General features: G+C 32.0%; 1 protein-coding gene across 1 annotated transcript in view; it reads right to left on the reverse strand.

The window, feature by feature from the left end:
- Positions 1-23,977, reverse strand: part of LOC115878154 (kinesin-like protein KIF12) — a 48,452-nt gene extending 24,475 nt beyond the window's left edge. The window contains 6 exon segments of the mRNA XM_030894536.1: positions 633-741; positions 900-978; positions 2,394-2,489; positions 16,298-16,547; positions 17,864-18,033; positions 23,898-23,977. Coding sequence (XP_030750396.1) covers positions 633-741; positions 900-978; positions 2,394-2,489; positions 16,298-16,547; positions 17,864-17,981 — 652 coding nt within the window. The 5' untranslated portion in view covers positions 17,982-18,033; positions 23,898-23,977.
- Positions 23,978-26,187: the final 2,210 nt, after the last annotated feature.

Consider the following 26,187-nt stretch of genomic DNA (forward strand, 5'->3'; position numbering starts at 1 on the left):
AGTTTCTTGGCGGTCATCTTTAGTTATTCTTGAAAATATCGCGTAATATTAATTAGGCTAATAAAGTAAAGAAGAGGAAACAGAAAAACTGTAATACTAAAATTACTATAATCATTATAGTCAATTTTTACCATACTTCAGCGCACGGGGCATGTGCAGATATTGTGCAGATATTTCTTATTCTATTTCGCCGATTGAAAATTTACAAATAAAATTTTCCTATTTGTTATCTTATTTTCCTGTTTGAACCCCCATTATTTATAAAATTTTGACTACAACGAGCGATAATTCAAATACTAAACGATATAGTAAAATTGACCAAACTAACTATTTAATATTTATTAAATTATAACACATAAAATACTAAAAACCCTTCAGAAGAATACAAAAGCCGTTTATATCAGTCTATTGGTTCAAAAAAAAATACAAAAAATAGAAACACATGCCAAAATAATATTCTACAAATTCAAAACAATTTCTACAAATTTACACCCAAAATTCATTTTGACTTAAAAAATACAATATATATGTATTTTTAATAAATTTATTAATTTTGTAAAATAAAATTCCTGTTTATACATTTTCTTCTCTCTTTTATCAGAATACTGCGAGTATTTACTATCAGTTCTTACCAGAATATTGCAACACATCTTCTTGAGTAGCTGCCGGTTCAAAAACAACGTTGTATGAAAATAATTTCGTTTTGAGCCCGCCTCCTGAACCACCCGGTACATCAGTAATCTATGAAAAACAATAAATTACCGTATTAAATTACATACATACGTCATAGTACAGTATGATCGAAAAAAAAATGGCGTCAAGTTGGCTTCGAGAGTTACCTTCGTTTCTAAGCTAGTTTAACACCGTTTTTCCTTCGATCGTATGATATTTTTACCTACCAAAATTTGTCCATTGCCTGGAAATTGTACCACATTATTGTCCACGCTTTTTATTTCTTTCTTACTAAGTGGTCTTACCCTGGAAGAAATTATAGTTCAATAAGACTATTTATTCTAAGCATTTGCATATAATTTAACATAACAACAGTATTTTCTCATTTCTGCCGAGTGTCTATAGCTGTCCTCCAAGTTAATATATATACCTAATATATTCCACTTATTCTATGACAATTAACTTATAAAAATGATGTCACAAAAATCACAACTTATTCAATATATGGCAAAATATTTCCGCATTACTTGCCACTTTCTAAGCATAATATATCCTCTTCACCATTGAGGTCCTCGCATCAGATCTTTTATACATGTATTTTGGATAGAAATAACTATATTTAGTTACTGTTAAATGATCTGTTAATTTACGATTATTATTCATAAATATCAGATCTTATAAGAATTGATATTTCCAAAAACATAACAGGTATGAAAATAATACTAATCGAACAGCCAGAGCTGACATCATTACGCCATGAAAATTTACCAAACTCGCAACAGTTGTTGTACGAAGAAATAACAGGTATAAAATCAAATAAAAAATAGGATAGAAATTAAAATACCTATGATAGTAGTGCATAGACATACATAACATAGAATTGGACTTCCTTCTAGAGATGGATTGTTATTTAACGATCTGATTTTATAAATAACAGTTTGTAGCAGTTGTTGGTTTAAAAAATTAACAGCTACGAATATAACACTGCGCCATTGTGATTCATGTATTACAGTAAAACAAAATTTTACAAAGCTCGCAATCATTGTTTTAGAAAATAACAGGTATGAAATCATGTGAAATACAAGTCAGCTAACAGTTACCTCTGATATTTATATCTCTACGTCACAAAATTCTTCCAATCTGACAATAATTGCTCCAAAAAATAAGGCAGTTTTGGCAATATGGATGACAGTTTTTGTTGTAGAGTCGTCAGTGTTGTGGATTGCAGAAATACTGATTTTTTATTCCTTTTTAATGCTTATTGTTGTTACACGATTATAGATAGAGATGAAGACATAGTGAACATTTTTATATAGTGATCTCCTTGTGATTAAATATGTTTGCTTAATAAAATATATTCAGTTTTTTTTTATATACATATTGACAGTTATACTAATCAATTACTGTCACTTATAAATAACAGTTTTACTTGAAGTTTTATTACAGAGTAAGTCATGGAGTAAGTCATTAAAAATATCTAACTGATTATTGAATACGATTTTATGACTGACAATTGACAATTTTATCCTATGTTCATTTTTTTTTGTTGTAATATATTATTTTTTTTATTTAAAATAAGCTTGAATTTAAATAGAAATGTTATATGTATCATTAATTAGTATATCATTACATAGAACCATCATAAAGGTTAATTATGTTTTCATAAATCGATGATTTGATATTTGATGATATATAAAAAAACATTAGTTAATTTGCCTTACCTTACTACCACATTAATGTTGTCCCCGTCCTGATTGTAGCTTGTAATTATTCTCCGTAAATTATTATCTTCGTCTAGCCTTTCTATACTTCCGGATCTAGAAACATAAACATCATGGAAAAACACATACTGACATACTTACTCCTTAATTGTACTAATGGATAATCCAGTTCTTTTAGTTTTACCAAAGCTGTATTACTATAATTTGTTCTTTGACAGACAGTCTATATATAATTTATATCGACTTTTTGTCACATTTATTATCTTATTGGCTTTTACTATTATTTTTTTTTATTCGTAATTTTTTTGTCATGAAATAGGTATCTCAAAATATAATACCAACAATGTTATAAAAAACTTGATTCAAAGTCATTTGTCACTGTAATAATTGCTTATTTATCATCGTCCAAAACAGGGTGCTTTGATAACATCTACTAAGCGATGGAAAATAAACGGCGTCAAAGACGGCTGGAGAATGACGATCCATGATAATTATGGCGAGGTCAAGTCCTGGACGTCATTTACTTCGCCCGTGCTCTTCTTAATTTCTTATTGGTGCTTACTGCCAGTTGGCCTTAAAAGGGTTGTAAACGGTGTACTTTAAAATTCGAGGAAAAAAAAAGATATCTGTTTTTGGAAACAGATATATTTTTTTAATCTTTCAATAATTCGTGTTAATTTCGTTTTATGTCAATTTTTAGTACAGGACGTCAAGGGATTGATCTCGTCAAAATTATCATTCCCAGCCGTCTTTGACGTCGTTTTTGTTATCAAACGGTATTATAAACCATTGCCAACAAGACAGAATAGACAGTAGAATTTCTAAACTATCAAATTGTGTAATATTATCCAAAGAGGACTCCAAGATGGACTAAACCGCGATGCCATTTACCAGAAAGCAAGGTCTGAAAAACTTGAAAAAAATCCAACTAGATGGACAAGAAATACTGCTATCACAGGAAGTCAAATATGTTTAAATAAGTCTGGATAGTAAATTTCTATGGAACAGGCATATTAAGAACATTACCTACCAGCTAAGACACAAAAGGTCTCATGATATGCAGAAGACTCTTGGGAAATAGAAGGGGCTGCGCCCCTAACATTTTTGCGTTGGATGTATATCACGATAATAAGACTCATGATTACTTATAGAGCAGTTGCTTGGTATACAAAATTAGAGCAACGTACAGTAAAGCAAAACTTGTATAATATGCAGAGACTGGCATGCATCTGCATCACAGGAGCAATGGAGGTCATTATAGACCTAACACCGCTGCATATTGTCATCGGTATATATGCCATTGTGACCAATGTTTAGAATGGTCATTGACGGAAACAGTACTGGGAGAATTGTCAGCTCAGGAGCTTGGAACTTGGAACACTCTCAAAAGAAAAATTCCATTCTTTCAACTCCCAGTGGATGGCATACGAAGAATGTATAACTTTGAGAAATGCCTCACTGTAGTATTGAGTAATAAAAAGAATTGAGAAGAGAGAAACGTTTGCTCAGCAGGTAAAAGATCATATCGTGGTATATACTACTGCTTCTATAACCAAGGCAGAAACAGAGATAGGAGTATTTGGACCGAAAACGAAATACTCCAAACCAATGGGCACCTGCCCCAGCATCCTTCATGCAGAAATCTACGCTATCGAAAGATGCGTAAAACTTGTCTTAGATAGGAACTCTCGGAAACAACAATGGTACAACAATTTGCACCATCAATTCGAAGTTGGTCAAAGAATGCTTATAGAGAAGCAACGAAATTTTGATCATACGGTAGATATATGCCCTTTTTAAGTCACATCTTCGTTATGCCCTTCCATTCTGGGGTACTTGCTGCGCAATAAAATTTGATAGTATTTTCAAACTTCAAAAGAGAGCTCGATATTTATTGAGACTAAACAGTAGAAGTCACTGCTAGAATTTCTTTAAACATTTCAAAATACTGACTCTTCCTTCTTTATTCATTTTTGAATCAGTTTGCTTAATCTGCAAGCACATATCTGCTATTCCTGAAAGACCATCTCACACCTATCCACTTAGGAATGCGGAGCACGATCGTTATCTGCCAACCCCGAGCTCAGAACTAGTTCAAGGCTCGATACAGTACAGTGCCAAAAAAATGTACAATCATCTGCCTTTGAATATCAAGCTCTGAAATCATACTTACTGGAGAGAGCCCTTACATGCGGTAAACTTTTTTGTTGATGTTTAATCATGAACAATTTTGAATTTTAACATGTTAATCATCTCACACACTGGTTAAAAGTCTAGTATATAACTCTTAAATGATTATATCCATTTACAATTTTCCTATTGTAAAATTTTATTGATACGCTTTTTATTGTGTTCTGCAATGTCCATGTATGTTCTATTTGTAATTTTAATGACGTACTTTTTTTTGAATTGTATGATATTTTTTATTATTTGTATATTTTGTGTGCTTTTGTTGGTTTTGTAAATGCTTTGTCGATGAAGCTATTTTGGCTTCTTGTACAATAAAGTGTTATTTATTATTTTATTTATGTTATATTTGGATGAATTATGATGAATAAATTAAGATCAAGAAAAATATTTAGTTCTAATAATTTAAATTAAAATGAGTTATCTATCTATCTCTAAAGTGACCAGATTTTGAGTCAACCAATAACAGACGCAGGTGGGACAAGAAAAAAAATAATACATAATTCTCAAGAATAGTACTGAGGCACTATGTAATTTTGATATAAAAAAGTCTGAATGAGCTTCAGAAAATATTTATTTGCGTTAAACTTAAAAAAAATATGTTAAAGTTTTTTTAGTTAAAGAACAGAAACTAAAAGCTTAAATAAACATAATGAAAACTATAAAATATTCAAAACCGGCTGGAAAAGAAAATTTCGAAGGAAATATTTCTTTAATTATATTTCCCAAAATATAATTTCCAAAATTTTCTTTTATTACAAACCAATAGAAAAGTATCAGAATAAAAAATATTACCTATTATATTTCAATAAAAAAAATGTCCCAATAGTATTTCATCGCTATCAATTTTTAAACGCTAAATAAAGAAACAGTTACATTTAAACCATCGTTAACAATGTCAATAAGAATTGGCCTATATAAAATCGAAAACCAATAAAGCTCCATATATATTAAACGGCATTTTTCTCTCAACTTTTTTTACATTATTTATTGGAATAAGCACGTATTTCCTTTCGACATATTGCTACCGAACAACATAATAGATTCGCTATTATACATAAAAATTGCGAGAACATTATTATATTTCCTGGTTTAACGGACTCCTAATCACTTCATTATATCATTTTTATTAAAAATATACCAATAGAATTAAGAAAAGTTATATAAATAAAATGTATAGGAATCCCTCGTTTTATGCGGCTTGTTAGATAGGAAAGGTTTATAGATTTATGTACAACATGAATACAATAAGCTCCCTTCTAATAGCGATAGCACCTTAAATGTTTACAACTCATGGACCAACTTAAGAAATACGTGAAAACCAATATGGCACCAAAAATTATGACGTAACAGTCTGACTTGGAAAATCGTACGCTATCTCCGTTATTCGTGAAGATAGAAGGGTGCGGTTTGCTCAAACCTGTCTCACTTTTTTGTCAAACGGAAGATGCCGTAAACAAAATTTTCATAGCCCTCTTCGTTTCTTTTTAAAAATGTTGCAATTTGGGACACCCCCTGTATCTCTGTTATTGTTAAAGGTATCAAGAAGATAAAAACTGTTTATTGTAGAACTTTTACGTAGAATACAGTGGGGTAGTTTGTTATTCTACGAAAAGAATATTTTTAAGATATGAACTAAAGTTATGTTTTCTTAAATGGAACACCCTTTATATTTATAAATTATATGAGCTGGCTTGCCATAAGCTTCTCAAAACTATATATCACTCTATATTTATTTTTACTATTTACTGCAATATTTAAAAAAATATATTAAAAGATCATAGATCATATTTATTAGTAGGCCATGATTGACAATAAAAAAACTGAATAATTATTAAAAGTATTTAAAAGTATACTGCTATCTGTCTCTTCTTTTATTTTGAGAGCCACTAATAAATTATTTATATATTAGGAAAACTTAACTCTGTACCGCTATTTGTAAATCTTGGAAGCTATCGTATCGGAACTTTTAAATATTCCTTTAGCTAATTTACGTAAACTATACTTTCAGTAAGAGAGGGGCTCCCCCTCACGACTTAACTTACAACGAAAATATTAGAATTTTGTTAAATTATTATTTCTCAAATCAATGAATTGGAACCAATGGACCCATATGCTAGCCTCCCTCTGATTCCCGGATTTGTCCGTTCTCGATTTCTGATTTTGGGGATTTTTGAAATATGAAATATATCCTGGCCACTAATACAATGTGGAACACCTGAAAAATGCTTTAATAATGCAAGCTTTTAGATATTTGCAAACCCATTCCGTTATAAAAAAAAAGAAAAATATATTGAGAGATTCAGTGGTACAGTTCAAAAGTAAAATTCCAAATAAAATGTTAATATGTGTATGACTATTTTAGTAAATACCATTTCGATTTTTGTTATTTATCACGTCCTACTAATCAGAAAATGATATATTTTAAATATTGCAGTAAATAGTAAAAATAAATATAGAGTGGTATACATTTTTGAGAAGCTCATATATAGTAAAGCGGATCATATGATTTATAAATATACAGGGTGATCCATTTGAAAAAACATAACTTTAGTTCATATTTTCAAAAATATTTTTTTGTAGAAATACAGACTGTATTCTACGTAAAAAGTTCTACAAGAATCAGTTTTCACCTTCTCGATATCATGCATAATAACAGAGATAACACGGGGGTTGTCCCAAATTGCAAAATTTTCGAAAAGACCCTGTAGCTCAGAAACGAAGAGGGCTATGAAAATTTTGTTGACAGCATCTTCCGTTTGACAAAAAATTGGTACAGGTTTGTGCGAACAGCACCCTTCTATCTTCACGAATAACGGACATACATAAACATATTATTTCAACTAAAATGGGACACCCTGTACATTATATCATTTTAATTACATTTAGAAAAGTTATGTAAATAATACGTATGTATATCAATGTAGATATGATACTTTATTTTAAACGTTAAAATCCTGAAAACTGTGTTAAATTCAGCTATTTTATTGCACCTAGATTCTTAAAAAACGAATTTTATTGATCGATAATTCGCACACTATAGAAATGCTAAAAAAGTGTGTTCTATAAGTTTTCTATACGTTATACACGTCCGTCTATGATTAATGATGTCTTCAAGGCAATTCACGCTGTATAAATCCTCGTAGTTAATTTTCACTTTAGGAACGCATTGATAACACATAAATTCGTACGAATATTTGTTATTAACATCTGTTTCTTCGTATAATTTGTTTGTTATAAAAAGTTCGTTGTAACAATACAACCTGTTAAGGAAAATAATAAATACATGTCAGCCATGTCAAAGCCTTTCACTATAGTAGGTAAAGTAGCAGGATATTAATAATGAACACATGTTTTTATTTTTTTCTTGTATGAATCTAAATAAAACAAAGTCTGGTTAGTTACACCATTATAACTCAAGAACGGCTTGATCGATTTTAATGATATCAGATTTGTTGGATTCGTCTCCATCTCGAATAGCAGAATAACTATTAAAATACCTTGGAAAAAATCACAGAAAAAATATAAAAAAATAAATTTTTAAATAAATTAGCTTTGGAACTTCTGCATCTTTTGCAAGTGTCAGCTGACATCACGCACGCATAATAATAAAAATGATGTCTATTGACATGATCAGTGACATAGTAGACATTACAGTACAGAAATTCAACGGAAAATAGTGAGAAACTAGCATATTCAAATCTACAAACATATTGAAATATAATAAAATATATATAGGAAACAAATGACAACAATTATCAACCCTGGACAGTAACCTCCTCCTGGAACAAGCATATTAAGAACATTATCAGTAAAGCCACAAAGGTTCTCATGATATGCAGAGAACTGGCGGAAAATAGATGGGGCTGTGCCCCTAACATTTTGCGCTGGATGTATACCATGATAGTAAGACTTATGATTACCTATGTTATCAAGTAACTAGTTGTGTACCAAGCAAATAGTTGCTTGGTACACAAAACTAGAGTAACGTACAGCAATCCTAGACCTAACACTACTGCACATTGTCGTCGATAGGTATGCCAATGCGACAACAATTAGAATGGCCATTGACGGATTCGGTATTAGGAGAATTTTCAGGCCAGGGGTTGGAACACCCTCAAAAAGAAAATTTCACTCCTCCAACTCCTAGTGAGACCCAATGAGTGACATACCAAGAATTTACAACTTTCAAAAACACTTCACTGTAGTATTGAGCAATAAACAGGATTGGAGAAGAGAAACGTTTAATCAGCATGTAAAAGATCATACCATAACGTGGTATACTGAAGCTTCCAAAACCAAAGCAGGGACAGGGATAGGAGTATTTGAGCCGAAAACTAAATATTCCGAACCAATAGGCACCTACCCAGTATCCTTCAGGGAAAAATCTATGCTATTAAAGATGCGTACAATTTATCTTAGTAAGAAACTATCAAAAACAGGAAATATCCATCTTATCTGAGAGCCAAGCAGCATTAAAAACGATCAACTCAGTAACCATCAATTCGAAGTTGGTCAAATTATGCCAAGAGAAGCTGAACAAATTAGGTAAAGAAAATAAAGTTTTCCTGGGTTGGTTGGTTGGGTTTGGTTTGGTTTGGTTGCTTGACCAAAATGCGCACCAAGGGATAGAAGACAATGAAAAAACAAATAATCTAGCTAGAGAAGGGGCGAACACTTCAAGCATTCCAAACGGAAACCAACTTAAAGCGGAACTGAAGAACCTGAAAATCCATCTGTAACCTGGATTCCATCCGTAACGTGGAATGGCAATCCTGCAACGGTATAAGACACTTGAACAAGTTCCTAAGAAACTACGACCGAGAAAAATCAAAGATTTTTCTTGATTTCAGTAAAAACAATTTTCGAATTGTCACGGGGTTTCACACAGACACTGTCTCCTCAACGTACAGCTCAGTAGAAAGGGAACATACAAATTATTAATATACTTCTCTAAAAAAATGTCTTGAATATTGATTTTCGTACTTTTCTATTCGGTATAAATAAATAAATAATTTGATTATTTCTTATCTATTACCAGTAAATATGTATACATATTTACTGTAAACATAAAATAAATTGCTTCCATATTCTATTCCCTTTCATGACAAATTTCCTTAAATAAAAACAATGACCCTAAAATAGTTTTCTTTTCAAAATATATTGCAATTATTAATAAAAACTCTTATTTTTCACTAACAGAAAAAAAATTACTTATAAAATTAATAAATAATAATAAATCAAAATTAGCATTTGCATAATACCCGTTAATTACTAAATGTTCTATTAGTTTGTCATTTCATTATAACAATGTTCTAATAGGTCATTATGAAGTAAATGTATGACCTATGCGTACTTTTTTATTAACTTCCTATTTTATTATAATAGAGTTTATCAGAATAGGTTAATAACCAATCAAATAAAAAATATTTCAGTCAATAAAATTATAATAATTAATTATTATAACCTTGTGTATTAACCCTCTAGCTACTTAATAAAATTACTTATTTTTTACCGACAGGTGTGAGAAACAAGAAAACAAAGAAATACCATTTCTTTAAATAAACCGGAAAGTACAATACACTTAGAACGACTTGTTCCAGATATTCTTAGGGTAACAAGTTGTTTATTGGACAATACAACAATAGGACTGGTTGTTTTGTAAGTGGGGCAATAACCCTTTTTAACACTACACAGTCTGTATAATTCATTATTCCCTTTTGAGGATATCACCTTATTAGAATTTTCATTATTGATATTTGTTTGGTGTTTACGTGTATTATTAAAAGTTAAAATACCAAGTTGAATGAGAATATGGAGAAATAGAATACATTATTCCAAGACATCACATTGGAAAACCATATATGTTAGAGTTTTGACCTGGTTTTGACCGTTTTGAAGTGGAAGAACTATGTATATTTTACGGGCAATATCTTATAAAGGGCATTTACGATAATCTCTCCTCTCTCTTCATGCCTTCAACCTACGTGAGATTATGGTGACATCATGTATTGATTGCACTTCCTAGGACCAAATTGTTCGACACTGCGTCATATGTCAGCTTCGGGCAGGCTGTTTTGTGACCAGATGTGTCTCAATTTTTAGATCTTCAATAATGGAAATGTTTGTTCGATGAGCCGTCGATGGTATTTTCAGCAGTCATCGATAGACCCACATCTCCAAGGCGTTTATTCTTTGTTTATCACTTTCCTTCAGTGTCCAGGTTTCGGAACCATAGCTATGCCACTCTACCTGGTTTCAGCCTCGCATCCTCCAGAGTTTGCTATCATGGAATCTAAATAAATGAATTGACTCACAACTTCGTATGTAGCAACGGTTCGGACACCAGGCTGGCTGTTACGGAGTCGGTCAACAATCATCGTCCTGGTTTTTCGTTTATTTAGTTCCAAACCATATTCTTCACTAATAGAGTACAGTACAGCCATGACTTTCTAAAACTCTTCTTTGCTGGCGGCTATAATAACGGTATCATCTGCGTTTCTCTAAAAATTTATCCTCCTGCCCCCACAGATATTCCACCGTTCTATTCTTCTATTACTCGACGCATGATATATTCAGTGTAGATATTAAACAGGATTGGCGGGAGTATACATCCCTGTCTCACACCTGCGTTACTTTTGAAACTACTCGACAACATGTTATTAACTCTGATTTTACCACTGTTGTTCTTATAGAGCTGTTTGACCAAATAAATGAGATGAGGTGGAGTACCCATTTCTAGTAAAATAGTCCAGAGTTTATTCCATTTACCTTATCAAACGCCTTGGAGTAGTCCACAAAGCACAGGTACATCTCAATGTTGTATTCTCTGGCTTTGTCTATGATCTGTCGAAGATTTAGGATCTGTTCTCTAGTGCCTTTTCCGGAGATAAAACCTGTTTGTTCATCTGATATCTAAGAAGATACTAAGATTTACGATAATACCCGGCCAATAACATAAGTACCCAATTTCATTATTCCGGCTATTTACGAAAATGGAAATAAATTAAGATCATTGTTGAAAATGTTACTCTTCTTTACTTGGATTTTTCCAGACCAAACCAAATCACACAATATTGGTATATATTGAAATACAACAGCTGTCAACAGCAACAACACTGTAACTGTTTACCTTTACCCAATGTCTTTGTTAGCTCTTTCTATTAAACCCCCACTTTGACATTCAATTTAAAAATCAAGATATTCAAAGCAAATCAAGCTCGTATTAAAATTAAAAAAAAACAGAAAATCATGAGAAAAAAGGTTGAAACCAAAGTAATCAAAACTCATTTCTACTTCGTGTCGACGGCGACGGGACAGTCAATTACCGGTAGCGGCTAGACGCTTGAAATGCTAGCCGGTATAATATACTAAAACTGTATAATATACTCTATAAAACTTTATAGTTTCTTTGTATTTTCCTTCTACCCTTGAAACGTCAGAAAATCTCGAGTGGATCACATTTTTTTTTAAGTCTGTCTTAAAATTTCAAGGATTGCTGAGTTTTTTGGAAAAGACGGATTTTTTTGAAAATCAATTTTATTTTTTCCTGTCGTTACGTTTTAAAAATTCAAAAAACTAATTCCACATTTTCGTAGCCACTTTATTAGGGCTATCTGATAGTATTTTTAGATTTTCAAATTAGCTGATAATTTGTGAGAAAGAGAGACCAACTTATTTTATTTAAATACGGACCTGCATTTTTTATTTCAGGTTTTGAAAGAACTCGGTCTCCTGAGTAAATGATATGCAAACTTTATACTTTTTTTTTTGTTTTGGATACTTTAACAACAACAAAACTATTTAATTAATATTTAATATAATTTCAAGTCCGACTCTGTTTTTTTTTTAATTATTTAATCTGATTATATTCATTGCAATAATATTGATCAGCGCTGATTAATATTGAATAAGGAAATCGAACCAGTTGAAAGATTCAAATAAATAATATCCAGGTCAGTAATTTAAAGATATTATTTTTAACTTTTTTTATTGTGGAATTTGAAATCTGAGCATAATATTAATCGTAGTTATTATAAATAAATCAACTTTTACAAACTAGTTTCTAATGCTCTACATGTTCGAAAGGGTTACCATTCTCCCTCCTTCCTATTGCATAAATTTATTATTCGTTCTATTTTATTTATAGCTCTTTGAACATATCTTTTTCTTATACTTCCGAATGCATTTTGTACTCTTTATTGTAAATGTTGAAAAATATTGATTTCTCTATTACAAATGATGTCAAGTAATGCCCCCCCCCCACTCCTTAGCGACAGGTCCAGGAACCTCGCTACCAATTATACTACTCTTCCATTTCCAATCCATCTTCCGGGGAAATTATTTGATTGTTTATATTATATTTATATTATTTTTAATTTTTTTATTGCATTTGAAGTGTGGCAATGGTGAATAGTGGCATATCACTGTACTCAGGAGAACGAATTCTTTTAAAATCTGAAATAAAAAATGCAGGTCCGTATTTAAAAAAATTAAGTTGGTCTCTGTATCTCACAAATTATCAGCTAATTTAAAAATCTAAAAATACTATCAGATAGCCCTAGTGAAGTGGCTATGAGAATGTGCGATTAGTTTATTTTTATTTTCTAAAAGGTAACGACAGGAAAAAAAAAATTTGATTTTCAAAAAAATCCGTTTTTTCCAAAAAACTCAGCAGTCCTTAAAATTTTTAAATCTTTTTTGATGGCTTCTTGGTTTGGTTGTTGCGCAACTATGCCCCAATTTAACCATCTTCGTATCTATTATGGTTACCGAAATACCAATGCTCGTACCCCGAATTTGTAGCACCCTGTATATAGCTTTGTAAAAGATCATTCATAAGCTTTATAATAATCTTAGAACCTCTATTTAACAATCGCTAACTCCACTAAGACAATCTTGAGATAAAAATCATTATTTCATTTTGCTTCTTCATAGTAAAAATCGAAATTATAAAGATAAATTACAGCCCATTCATAACCAGCCTGTCGACTTAAAACTATTTATCTGAAAATCTATATACCCCTACCTGTGATATTTGATATGAAGTCAGAATTTTGGCATAACATTGCTATAAGTAAAAAAATCGATTCAACTATCTGACTGTAGAAAAATATATAGGTATAATGTCATAACTTCATAACTCACGTGTCTAGTTTAACCTATATTTTTGTTTCGTACATGATATTCAAGTTTAAAGTCGTCGTAATAACCCTTAATAATATTTCGTGGAATATCTATAATTGGAAACAACACAAAAAGTCAATTTCTCGAGCTCATAAAAAATGTACGTCCTTTAAACTGTCCAGAAACTCGCTGATATTACATTTTTCCTATTGAATATCCCCCCAGTAACCTTGAATTACCAAAGTAATTGGTATATAATATGTATGTACATGAAAATGGCAGCTATATGTGCTATTTTATAGTGTTATAAAAAAAGTCCAAAATAACCAAGTTATTTTACATTGAAAATTTTCAAAAAAATAGTATATTGTTTTATTAGTAGTAAAAATTACACTTTTGTGGCAAGGCGTACAGGTTGTTCTACATACAGGCGAGCCAAAATAAGTCATTTTTACTCCGAATAGAACATGCTATTTTTTTTCAAACGCCACAAATAATTTTTTAAACAATTTGAAACGTTCCAAATAATATAAAAGAATTTAAAAGTAATATCTTGTATGTGATTATACAGGGTGTCCCAAGCTGAGCGTGCATTATAGAAGTTTTCCTAAACTACATTATCTAGATCGCAGATTTTTATACATGATTGTTTTACAACGAGATCTATCGATTAAAAATATTTTTAATATGGCGGCACTTGCGGAAATACCGGAAGTTGACAGCAACTTTCTTATTTTAAATGGGTGCCCCTATTTTTTATTACATACTTAAATTCTCTGTAAAATTTTATGAATTTTGATATTAAACACTCTATACCTAACATTAACCGTTTTTGAGAAAAAAAAATATTTAAAATTTTTAGACGAAAAAAGCCGCCTGTCAAAAATATGTGTATAGCCTAAACGTCAAATTTAGTGATTACCAAAGGTGATTACCACAGCCACTGTGCCATAAAGAGAAGACATATGTGGCTATCTATTTCAATAATTAAATTGTTCGAATGTAATATAATCATGGCGGCAGCTGTCATGGAATTGAGCGATTAAAAAATAATCATAAATCATAATCTGTGATCCTATTACATGCCAAAATTGTGTATCGTGTTTTTTTTTCAAAAAGGTGATAATTATTCTAACTAATAATAGTATAAAATATTTTAGCTATAATTTTCGTAATAAAGGTCTAAAAAAGAAGTCTGTATAGGGTTCTGGTGTCATTAGTCCATTAATAGATTTATTTATTTATTAATTCTATCGAAAATTAATTACAAATATCGGCGTTATATAACCTCGTTATTTGATAAAACTCTATAACGAATTACCAGAATTACTATCTATTAATTTTGTAAAGATGTCAATTAGTATATTGACTATCCAGTGGGATTCCATAGTAAACAATGCCGGCCAGAGGTTAACATACTCTGTTTAGTCTCAGTTCTATATTTATAGTCGTTTTTTTTATTAAAGACTAAATATGACCATTTTTAGACTAAATTTTCTGCACATTTAAAGGCTTATTTACACTTATCAGTTACGTCTCAGTTCCGGTGCCGTACCGTCTCATTCTCATTCAATCAATATCTGTGATTGTTATTCATACATATCAGTTAAGAATTGTCGTTAGATTGAGTTAATTGTAGCTGTTTTCTCTGAAAATTCGCGGAATGAGTAATTTTACAGGCGACGGATTAGGTGTGATTGCTGTAGCTCTTGATGAGGAAGAAGAGGCGACTCGAACTCGATAGAGAAAGTGGATAGATAAGGCTTGGTTGAAAGGAGAAACTGGAATAATATCGAAAGCCACATAATAAAAAAACAAGATACGTACTCATTGGATAAGGGCTATGATATTGTAAAAACCAAAAGGCTGACTGGACGTCCACTGATAGGGCAAAGCAGTTTTAGTCATTACCCTTTTTCGATTGGAGTTCGATAAAGTCGTATCGCCACTTTAACCAACCAAAATACTTTTTATTGTTTGGACGAATTATATTATAGTGCCAGTTAAAATTAATAAATGTTGTCACCTATTTGAAATAGAAAACCTTGTATTTTATAACAAAATAAATCTTGATAAAAAATATACACAATTTTTCAAATTGGACCAAAGCCAACTTGACCGTGTACGGCAAGTGTCATTGTGAGTCATTGTGAGTTAGTTTTTACGTAAGAAACGTCAAAATTTGATGTCGTCCGATCGCGACCAAATTTGGTGGGTAGGCTATGTGAGCGACGGTGCACACGGCCCCACCCTGCAAAGTTTGATACGATGTTTCGTTTAGATCTTCATCAGGGTGGAGCTAACGATTTGATATTGAAGAGAAGTGGGTCGATTTCGGCATAATTGGGGACAGGCTACAGGATGACACCCTCGACATTTCGAACCGATGCCGATGCCTCTAAACGGACGAATTCATCAGGATTTTTCTTAATAATGTGTCGATTGGAACCAAACTCTGCACGTGGATAGAAGTACCCGAATAGAGTCCTCAGACGGGCAGACAGACAGACAAAAGTAAGACTTCAAATATGCGCACACAGTGCACACACAATTTGTTAAGTAAAATAAATATGGTTTTTCAGAATACTTACTCGCTAGGTCTCCTAAATCTTTTATTCACCTCACTACTTCCCATAGTACCATTAGTACTAATCGAAGCAGTACTTTTGCTACTGGGACTAGTTCCTCTTGACCTGACAGGTGACTTTCCCACGTTTCTTTGAGTACCAGCGTTTGGCGTAGTTCGATTTCTATTGGGTGATCTACCGGTTCTAGTAGAGGGTGGTTCTTTTTCACCATTTTTAGGATTGGTTGAGTTTTTTTGTTTTGACGGGCTTATACCTGCAACGGAAAATTAAAAAAAAATTACACATAAAATCAATTTTGAAATAAATTAGGTTTGCAACTTTGCAACACTGCCATCTTCGGCAATTAACAGCTCACGTCACGCACGCTTATAGCTTATTTGTAACAATTGATGTCTACTGGAAATAGTGACATACAAGACGTTATAGAATAGAAATTCTATGAAAAATAGTGGGAAAATAGCATATTCAAATCTAGAAAGATATTGAAATATATAGAAAAACAATTGAATTGAAATCCAAACAAAAATATAGAGAACAAATGGCACATCTTTTATGGTGCGTTTAGACTTGAGCACGCACGAGCTGAGCGTGCGCGCACGGCATTCGTTCGCGCTCTCGGCTCCGCTCCGTTCAAATTAAAAACTTATTTTTCGACGAATGAAGTGATCCATTTGTGCGCGCACAGCAGAGTTGTGTTGGCGAAAATAATGGACGACCAAGAAATAATCGAGGCTGCAGTCATTGTTATGCACAGTTTAATTATTAAAAAGGAGAAAAATCGAAAACATCGTCGCCGGTGGCAAACCCAAATTTTTAGAAATCGATATAATTTACTGCAACAGCTTAGGGTCTGAGGAGGGCTATGATCAGTTCAAAAACTTTACAAGAATGACCAGACCCGACATTGAATATTTACAGAATTTAATAACACCAAAAATTACGAACAAAAGATACAAATTTTAGAATAGCAATTTCATTAATATCGACATATTCAATATTAATTTATTTACAAGATCTTGCCATGCGTTTTTTTTTTTATTTTTTAATAATACAAAGAATGTTTAACATCCTATAATATAGGCAACTTTTCATATTCTTCAATTAATAATAACGAAAATTCATTGATCCACTCCATAATTTTAATAAAGAAAACGAAAAAAAATCACACACACATGCACGAACGCAGACAAAACAAAATTGCCGGTGCAAACTGAGCATTCGCGCACACATAAAATCCCTTTGAGCACGGACCAAAAACCGACACCAGACGGCTCACGTTCGCGGCGGCTCGCGCACATACAGATTCAGAGTGAGCGTGCGCGCACAGCCGTTTACAGTTGAGCATTCGCGGAGGATCAGTGCGTGCGTGCTCAAGTCTAAACGCACCATTACAACTGACAAATCGGGTGGTTTTTAGTCATTCTAGATCATTCAGTCATCCATACCACAAGATTGACAAAAGAACTCTCATTGTACTTCACTTCATTGTTAAGCCATACGGAGTTGCCAAGCATTTAACACAAATATTCTCTCATCATTCTTAATTTAGTATCAATAACAAAACTTTACCTCTATTATTGTTGGTACTTCTAGAAGGGCTTCTACTTCTAATTGTAGTGTTTCCTCTGGATGGACTATTGCCTCTGGATGTTGGAGGCGTTTTAAATGAATTTGGTTTTGTTACCATTTTCAACATGAGACTCGGGGTTATATAGAATATAACACACAATCCATCTTATCTGAAACAAATTATTATATGTTATAACAAAAATATACTTATCCACTGTAATAAAGCAAAATAAAACACCAATTCATCATAATACACCAAAACACTTTTAATTTTGCACTGGACACGCGATTTGCTAACCATGTTAGCATCATGAGCAGATGACTAGAACTGTAGTAGTAGTTATAGTAAAAGTTATAGTATTAATTATCTGCCCATAATGCTAACATAGTTAGTATTGGTTAGAGAAACGCGCATCAAATGCAAAAGTAAAGTGTTTTGGTGTATTGTTGTGAGGTAGTGTTTTATTTTGCTCTTGTAACACCAATTCCAATTGAGTTCCAATTCCCAATTATAATCTACTATTGTTTTTAAACTTTTTAATGTGTACCTATATCTACGTAGTTGTATTAAAATTATCTATGTAGAAAGGGAATAAATAATATATTATGTAGGTACAACTGAAAATGAATTATAATGCATTTATTGATGGCTTCTGGTAATGACAAAAGTAATGAAATTATAGGCTGTCAAGTATACAAAAAGCTTTCAATTGTTTCGTTTCGTAGTTGACATGTTAGTGTAGATTAATTCATTAATGGATAAAATAGTAAAAATATAACAATGTACTTGAAAAATAACGATAAAAGAATTAATTTCTACTGGTATTGTATTGATTATGATATCACTACGGCAATAATGTTGGATATATTGAGTGTCGATTGAGATACTAATATGTTGGATATCAGAGTAAGTTAGGATTGCCAACTTCTAAAATAAAAAATAGAGGACGAGGGGGTAAAAAAGAGGCACAGGTGAAACATTTTTTGAAACCTCGTCCAAATGTCTAGAATTTACCAAAAATTTATGTCAATGGTATACGATTGATGGTCTTTCTTATTTTCTTAACAATACTTATACTCAAAACTTGTTAAAATAAAACACATTTTTTTCAACCAAAACTTTTTTTCATAACATGAGCCAACAATAAGTAAACATAAAATAGTTAAACATGTTTGTCGCTTCCACACATATTTTTTTACATTAATATTTCTTCGACTTCTTTTCTGTACAAACGAGTGGGAGTAGCGAAAAACACAGATTAACAATATTTTACAGCATTGTGGTGATAGACAAACATTTTTTCGATTTTGTGTTTGGTATGTAAAAAAGAGGACCTTTCCAATACGCGAGAGAAAAGAGGACAGTGAGATCAAAAAGAGGACTGTCCTCTAGAATAGAGGACGGTTGGCAACTCTAGAGTAAGTGTCGAGATGGTGTCGAAAAGATAACTTGTAGAGCAGGAAAAGTAATAATGGAAATGTGAAATTTCTATTGTCAAAAAAATAATCGGAAAAATTCGGTTTTCCCAGATTGATATCTGAACAATGATTTGAAATCAGATTTTATAGATTTCAAAATATAATATACTATAGAGTTCATCAAGACTCAACTTTTCTCTAATTTAATCATCTTCGTAACTCCTCTTATTTACTTCTTATTTTCGTATTTTATGTTTTTGGTTTGCTTGTAATAGGAGACACCGTGTATATGATTAGCTATCATGGACACAGTCTATAATATGGGATGTAAACAAATAATAAAGTGTATCAAACTTCAGTGGAAAATTCTACATATAAAAATTGTCCGCTGGGAACTGAAATAGTTCCTATGTTGAAATTACATTTGGCATATTATGCCCTATAACATGCTTCAAGATTCCAGAGACAGTTACAGCTCTTACATCCTTCACTTAGAATATACAGGGTGAGTTTTCTACGTTGTTCTGTATAGGTATCTAGGAAACTACTGGATATAGAGTCAGGTAAATGGAGAAAGAATTGCAATTTTGTGAGGTCAAAAACATGCGCCTTTCGGATTTTTGAAAAAGTTGTGGCTAACTAGATATCTAAAAAAAGCAAATTTCGGCTATTTTAAAAATGCTCCCTAATTCCATTACAATCTATTTTAGATAAAAACTTTTCAGATAAAAGCTGTAGATAATCACATCCTTAATGAGATTGTGTTCTCCTTTTTTTTCTAAAGTCTGTCATATTTTTCTAAAGTCTGTCATTGACATATGACACAAACATATGTTTTTTAAATTGAAATCATAGTTGGCCATGACTTCATAAAAAGTGCCATTTTTAAGCTTTTCAGCGATATAAGCTACAGTACGTCTGTCCGTTCTGTAGCTACGGGGTATCCGTGAGAAGGGAAACGATAGTTTCTCGATATTTTTCGTAAAAAAATAGACGACGCGCCCCATCAATAAAAATTCGACAAATTTGCAAATAACCAATAAAATGAGTGGGCGGAGCGATTTGCGGTGACGTACTCGTTAAGTCGACGTATAAAATATATTGCTGTTTATTTAAATGTTTTTTGTCCGCATTCCTTTCATAGATACAGATCCAGCAGACGTACTTTAACAATTTTTTTTTCGAAAAATTACTTTAGAGCCAATTCTTACCTTTTTTAAGCAATTTCACTTAGTTGGTTAGGTTAGGTGGTGTTCTTATTCTATTATGATTTATAACTTATAAAAAGAGAGAATATTTTATTAAACTGTTCTTTGCAATTTACATTAAACAAATTAAAATTTATAAAAATAATATCACTACATACACTTTTAGTTAATTTCTGTGTTAACTGCAACGCAACTAATTTTCAAAAAATCCGCCATTGTTTTGAGGACATAAAATGCATCTTTTTAAAACTGAATTAGAATAACCTTTTCTCACAGAACGCGGTTGATATTATAAACTTCTCCCGTACCTCCTCTTCGAGTGCTTCTGTTGATTCATAATTTCTCTTGAAAAAAGCCAGTATCTGAGACGGCTCCACAGAGGCCAACTCTTCATCTTCGACATCAGCCGTACTAAAGTTTATGACACGAACGGTTGTCGTCTCGGCGCACTCAGTGATAAGGTGTTCTGGTGTTTCCCCATTTTCCCCACAGAATCTGCAGATCTCGATAAAAGAAGTATATTTTCTTTTTGCCGCCCTTCAAGTAAGTCCAAAATAGCCGAGATATTTTGCTTTAAAAATTTAAAAAAGGGATTTTTTTGCTTAAATTTTGCGAAACACGGGATTTTTTTCCAGGCTTTCGTTCCTCTATGTTTAATCTACTACGTATGTTGCCATATTATCGAGATATGTTTTTTAAATAAAATATGTAAAAGAAACACACTCCAAAACAAAAATACAAATAATAATAATTGCAATAACTAAATAATTAGGTTTTTCCAAGGAATTAATTTCGCGTGAAACTCGTAATGAATATGCTAATTGCATTCCAATAAATACTAAAACATTCTTCCATCGTCATAGAGCAAGGAACTACTATATCGGGTTTTTCTCAAAAGTGGCTTCTCCTATAACGTTTTTATTTTTTCATATAAAAAAGCGTATATTATTATAGTATATTAAGCGTATGTTAGTAATATGACATAAATTAGGATTGATTGACGTATTCAATTATTTTCGATCACTTCTTGTTTCGCCGGAAATTATACTCTGAATAGTATGACATATCATATGTCAACTTTTGACATTTTTTGCTTAAAAATCGTATTTTAAATTTAAATCTAGGGTGCCATGGTTGTGCGAAAAACAAGTTTTAATCAAGGAGCCTTATAAAAATAAAAAATATAATTAAATTTTAAAGTTTTAAGTTAAAGTCGGTGCGCTTTAATAAACGATAAAAATAAGCACTGATACGACATTATAATTATCAGGTTTATTTTGAACTTATTAATTAAAATTCTTTCTTCTTTAACCCGTTTACCAAACACCGGTGTCGATATCAAAACCGGTGTTGTAGTCAAAACCGGTATTGAGATGAACACCGTTGTCCAGACCAACTCCGGTGTCGAGATGAACACCGGTGATGTAGATGAACACCAGTATCGAAATGAATACCGGTGTCGGCGTCAACACCGGTGTCGGTGTCGACACCGGAACACCGGATAGTCCATATTTGGCCACCGGTGTCAGCCCAAGACCGGTGTTAAAACGGTGGTCCGGTATTTGGAACAGGCCTACTGACTATATGGCCAGTCCGACCATCTGTAACATGCCTAATAAAAATATAGAATACACGGAAAGAACCTGATATCCACCATCACCTGTCAAGTGCTCTCCTGTAAAATTAGTAAAATGAAGCTTATCATGTTTTTCCCCTGAACCCTTCAAATAGATTTGACCATCCAATATTTTCGTAAATTTTCCTTGCCGATTATCAGATGTCCAAATCGTATTTTTAATCATACCTCAATTTTTTCAAACGGAATGTGGGTGGTTCATTGGCATATTTGGAAAAAGCATTTTTTACGGATAATTTGATACCACACACTTTAAAATTTCGAGGCAAATTGTCGTTATGAACCGCATGTTACAATTTTAAATAAACCCAAGGAATAAATCATATGCGAAAAAAAAAACAGAGGGTATAATTTAAAAATCAACATTTCCGGTAAAACGTGAAGTGACCGCAAGCAATTGAATGCGTCAATAAATCTCGATTTATGTAATATACTAACGTACCAAATCTCGTTTTTTTATTTGAAAGAATAAAACAGTTATAGGGAGTGAGCTACTTTTGAGATACACCCGGTATATAGAAGAGATACAAGATCATCGTTGTACAAGATGTATCGCTGATAGCTGTCGTATTTCAGCATTTTCTAATATCGTGTGGCCAATAACGTTAATGCCCAATGACTGACAAAAGCCAAAAAAGAGTAGGCATTCTGGGGCCTTTCCTTTAGAAAATGCAGACAACTCAAAAATTATCAAAAATGACGTTTATAAATCAAAATTGTAGATAAAAAATATTTGTCCCATAAAACCTGATTCCTTGCTGCATCGCAGAACGGTATAAATGTTAATCGGCCTAAGTTTTTTCACCTTAATGAGCTCATCTGCATTGTATACTTGTAATTTGCTTAATGTCATCTCTAGCACAACAGATCTAAACTTTTCCTGAAACGGAATCACAACGGTAACATCACTGGAAAGCAGTAACATTCCTAGCCAAGTTTCTTGCCTTTAATAGTTTTCATTTGTCTTTAATAGAAGTCGTCGATAATGGTATTCCTACCTGTGGCCCTTGAAATTATTTTGATATAAAAGTCTTTATTTTATCTTTCTTTTTGTTTATGCCAACCATTGCAGTTTTTGGAACATAGTCTGCTCCTCAATTTGACGGGAATTTTTTCCGAATCAAGATAATCTAATGTTTTAGATTTTTCGGCGAGTGTGAGAGTTTATGTACTCGCTTGATTGGAGCCATTACGTCTAAAGGCGGACTCTGACAACTCGTGTACTTGGCAAACAATTATTGTGATTGGTATACAAGGCCCGGCGATAGTGCCCGTAACTTTTATAATAAATAACTTAGACATTTTGTATAGATGCCCGACGCACTAGTGTACTCTAGTGCACCCTGTATGCCAATCACAGTTGTTTGCCAAGTACACAAGACGTCTGAGCGCGCCATAACACACTTAGGAATCCAATTCAGAAATAAAGACTCAGTTCATAAACAAAATGTAAACATTCAGCTTGTCCAGATTGGAAAATTCTCAGATTTCGCGTATGGTTTTTTTGTGCCTGGATTTCAAAATGCTAATGTTTCAAAATGCCCGAATAATAGAACTATCCGGATTACCGGGGTGCCCGAGATAGAGACTGTTCGAACTATTAAAGTTATACTGTATTTAATTATCTTCGCAATGTGTTCAATATGTTAAATTATTTTACTAATGAATTAGAAAAAATGTACAGCCGTTCCATAAAGCCTTAAAATATAATATTATAAAAGAAACAACTTCAAAACAAAATTTTAATAATAAAATAATTACAAAAACTTACCCTTAAAACAGTCATAAATACAATTTTATTTTGTAGGCTTTTCCAAGAAATTTATATGGTATTAAACTCGTAATGAATATGCTAATTGCCTTCTAATAAACACTAAAACATTCTTACACCGTCATGGAGCGAAGAACTACTGTATACCGGCGTCGAAATTCAGGCGTCGCGATGCTATGAATCGCCGTTGTTAGGGACGCCACGAATTATGTCGATTAATACAAAAATTTCGGTACATTGTCGCATGTACAGGGGCGAGCGATTTATAGATTTTTATACAGTAATGGTCGTAAGTGTCGTTATTATAAAAAAAAACAAGTAAAAGTAGTAGTTAGGTTAGGTAAGTAATTAAAACTTGATTCTTTGTTATACTTTATTTTGATGTATAATAAAATTGAAATGGAGGGTTCTATCACATAGGGTAAACTGGGTACCTTCTGTTGAAACGATTTGGTTTTTAGTACTCGTAGTATTGCTGTTTATTAAGCAAGCGATAATGATGATATGTTAAATTCAAGAGCGCCTTTCTATCTTCGAAAAAGGTATACCATTTTAGTTTCTAGGTTGATATTTTAAGAAGTATACAATATTAAAAAACACAATTTCTTTCCATCGGCCCCATATATATGGCAGAGACGGTTGAAACAGTGATTGGCGTCAATTGAAATGCATGCAAGTAATAATATTAAAACATATTTTATTCAACGTTAATTCTAATTGCAAGAATAATAATTGCAAATTAATCAGTCTTCATTATTTTAATATCCATAAAGATAATTCTAATTAGTTTTTGACAACTAAAAAACATTTAGGTGAAAAAGCTGTTAAAATGAAAATAATTTGAAAATAAACTAAAAGGAAAAAACAAATCGTTTCAACAATAGAACATAAATCAACTACTACTAATTACTGTTTCAACCGTACCCACAAATCCTCCTTTTGTATAGAACTTGATATTTGAAAGTTGAAGAAAGAAATTTCAAAATTATATAATATAATATGTTCATATAATATAATATGTTCATATAATATATTTATGAACCAGCCACAAAAGTGGTGACAATTTCGATGCTCAACCTTGGCATTGATGTGATTTTGTCTATTGAAGGTACCAGAATTTGTAATAAAGATTCATTGGTTCAAAAATATGTTTCTACAAAAAGGAGGCTTTAAATGTGTATCAAATCAAACAGTGTATCAAATCTAAGCAGACTAGAATTTTGTTATTAATTTTAGGATTGTGTAAATTTTAGTCTGCTTTTGTTATCACTGGAGTGTAACTTATGAAATTTTATATTTTTAAATAATTCTGCGTACATGTGTCTCTTATAAACACTCGTCACATATTTTAGAGCCAAAGGTTTCTTGATTTATTTCGATCTGAGCTAAGACATTAATGACACTAATTTTATGATTTTTTAAAAGGGATTAATAATTAATAATCCCTTTTAAATATTGCCTTCTTAGCCTTTAAAATCTACCAGTATCTGCTAAATTAAGGCTGTGCTCTTTCACGATACAGTGTCCGACAAATTGCTCGTATCTTCTCAGAAGTCCAACTGTTTTTCAGGTAAACACTATACATATTTTGTTTTTCTTCATTGTGTAGATTTTGGACTCTAGTAATACATTCTACACACATCTACTATACAATTTTTTTTAAGACAGCACATAAAGGAATAATTGCTGTCCTATAAAGTGGCAATTGCATTTCCAAGGGTTATCCGATATTAGTCATATTTTTAATGGATCAAAATTCGAAATGGCGGCCATAAGAAATTATAAACTTGACCTTTGTGCAAAATCTAGAAGGCTTAGAACATTTCTGAAAATGGCATTTTATTGGCCGAGGTCAACAATATAAAACTACCAATTTACGTTGCAATAGATACAATAGTTGTAAAGATATTGTAATTTAAAAATCTTTGAATAACAATATTTTAAAATAAACGTATTATTTTTATTTTTTGACATAAATCGGAAAATAATCAAGATACCGGGGTTTTCTTTACAGGTGTTTGTCAAGCTTCTAATAACGCTACTTTTGTCCCATTTAACCGAATTCTCCAGTAGTTTCTGAGATGCCAATGTTGAGCATCGAAATTGTCACCACCCTGTATACATTATTACATTATTTGATATAAAATAAGTTCCGATAGTATATTATATTCTGTATAATATAACGTTTATGCCATATTTGTTGTATCTACAACTATTAAGCAAGTTTTAATTATTTGATTTTTTTTTAAAGAGGTCTAGTAATCTCTTGTCGCAATTATTTTAACAATGA

The sequence above is a fragment of the Sitophilus oryzae genome, unplaced genomic scaffold (assembly GCF_002938485.1).
Source record: "Sitophilus oryzae breed Bouriz unplaced genomic scaffold, Soryzae_2.0 scaffold_1500_pilon_pilon, whole genome shotgun sequence".
NCBI lineage: Eukaryota > Metazoa > Arthropoda > Insecta > Coleoptera > Curculionidae > Sitophilus > Sitophilus oryzae.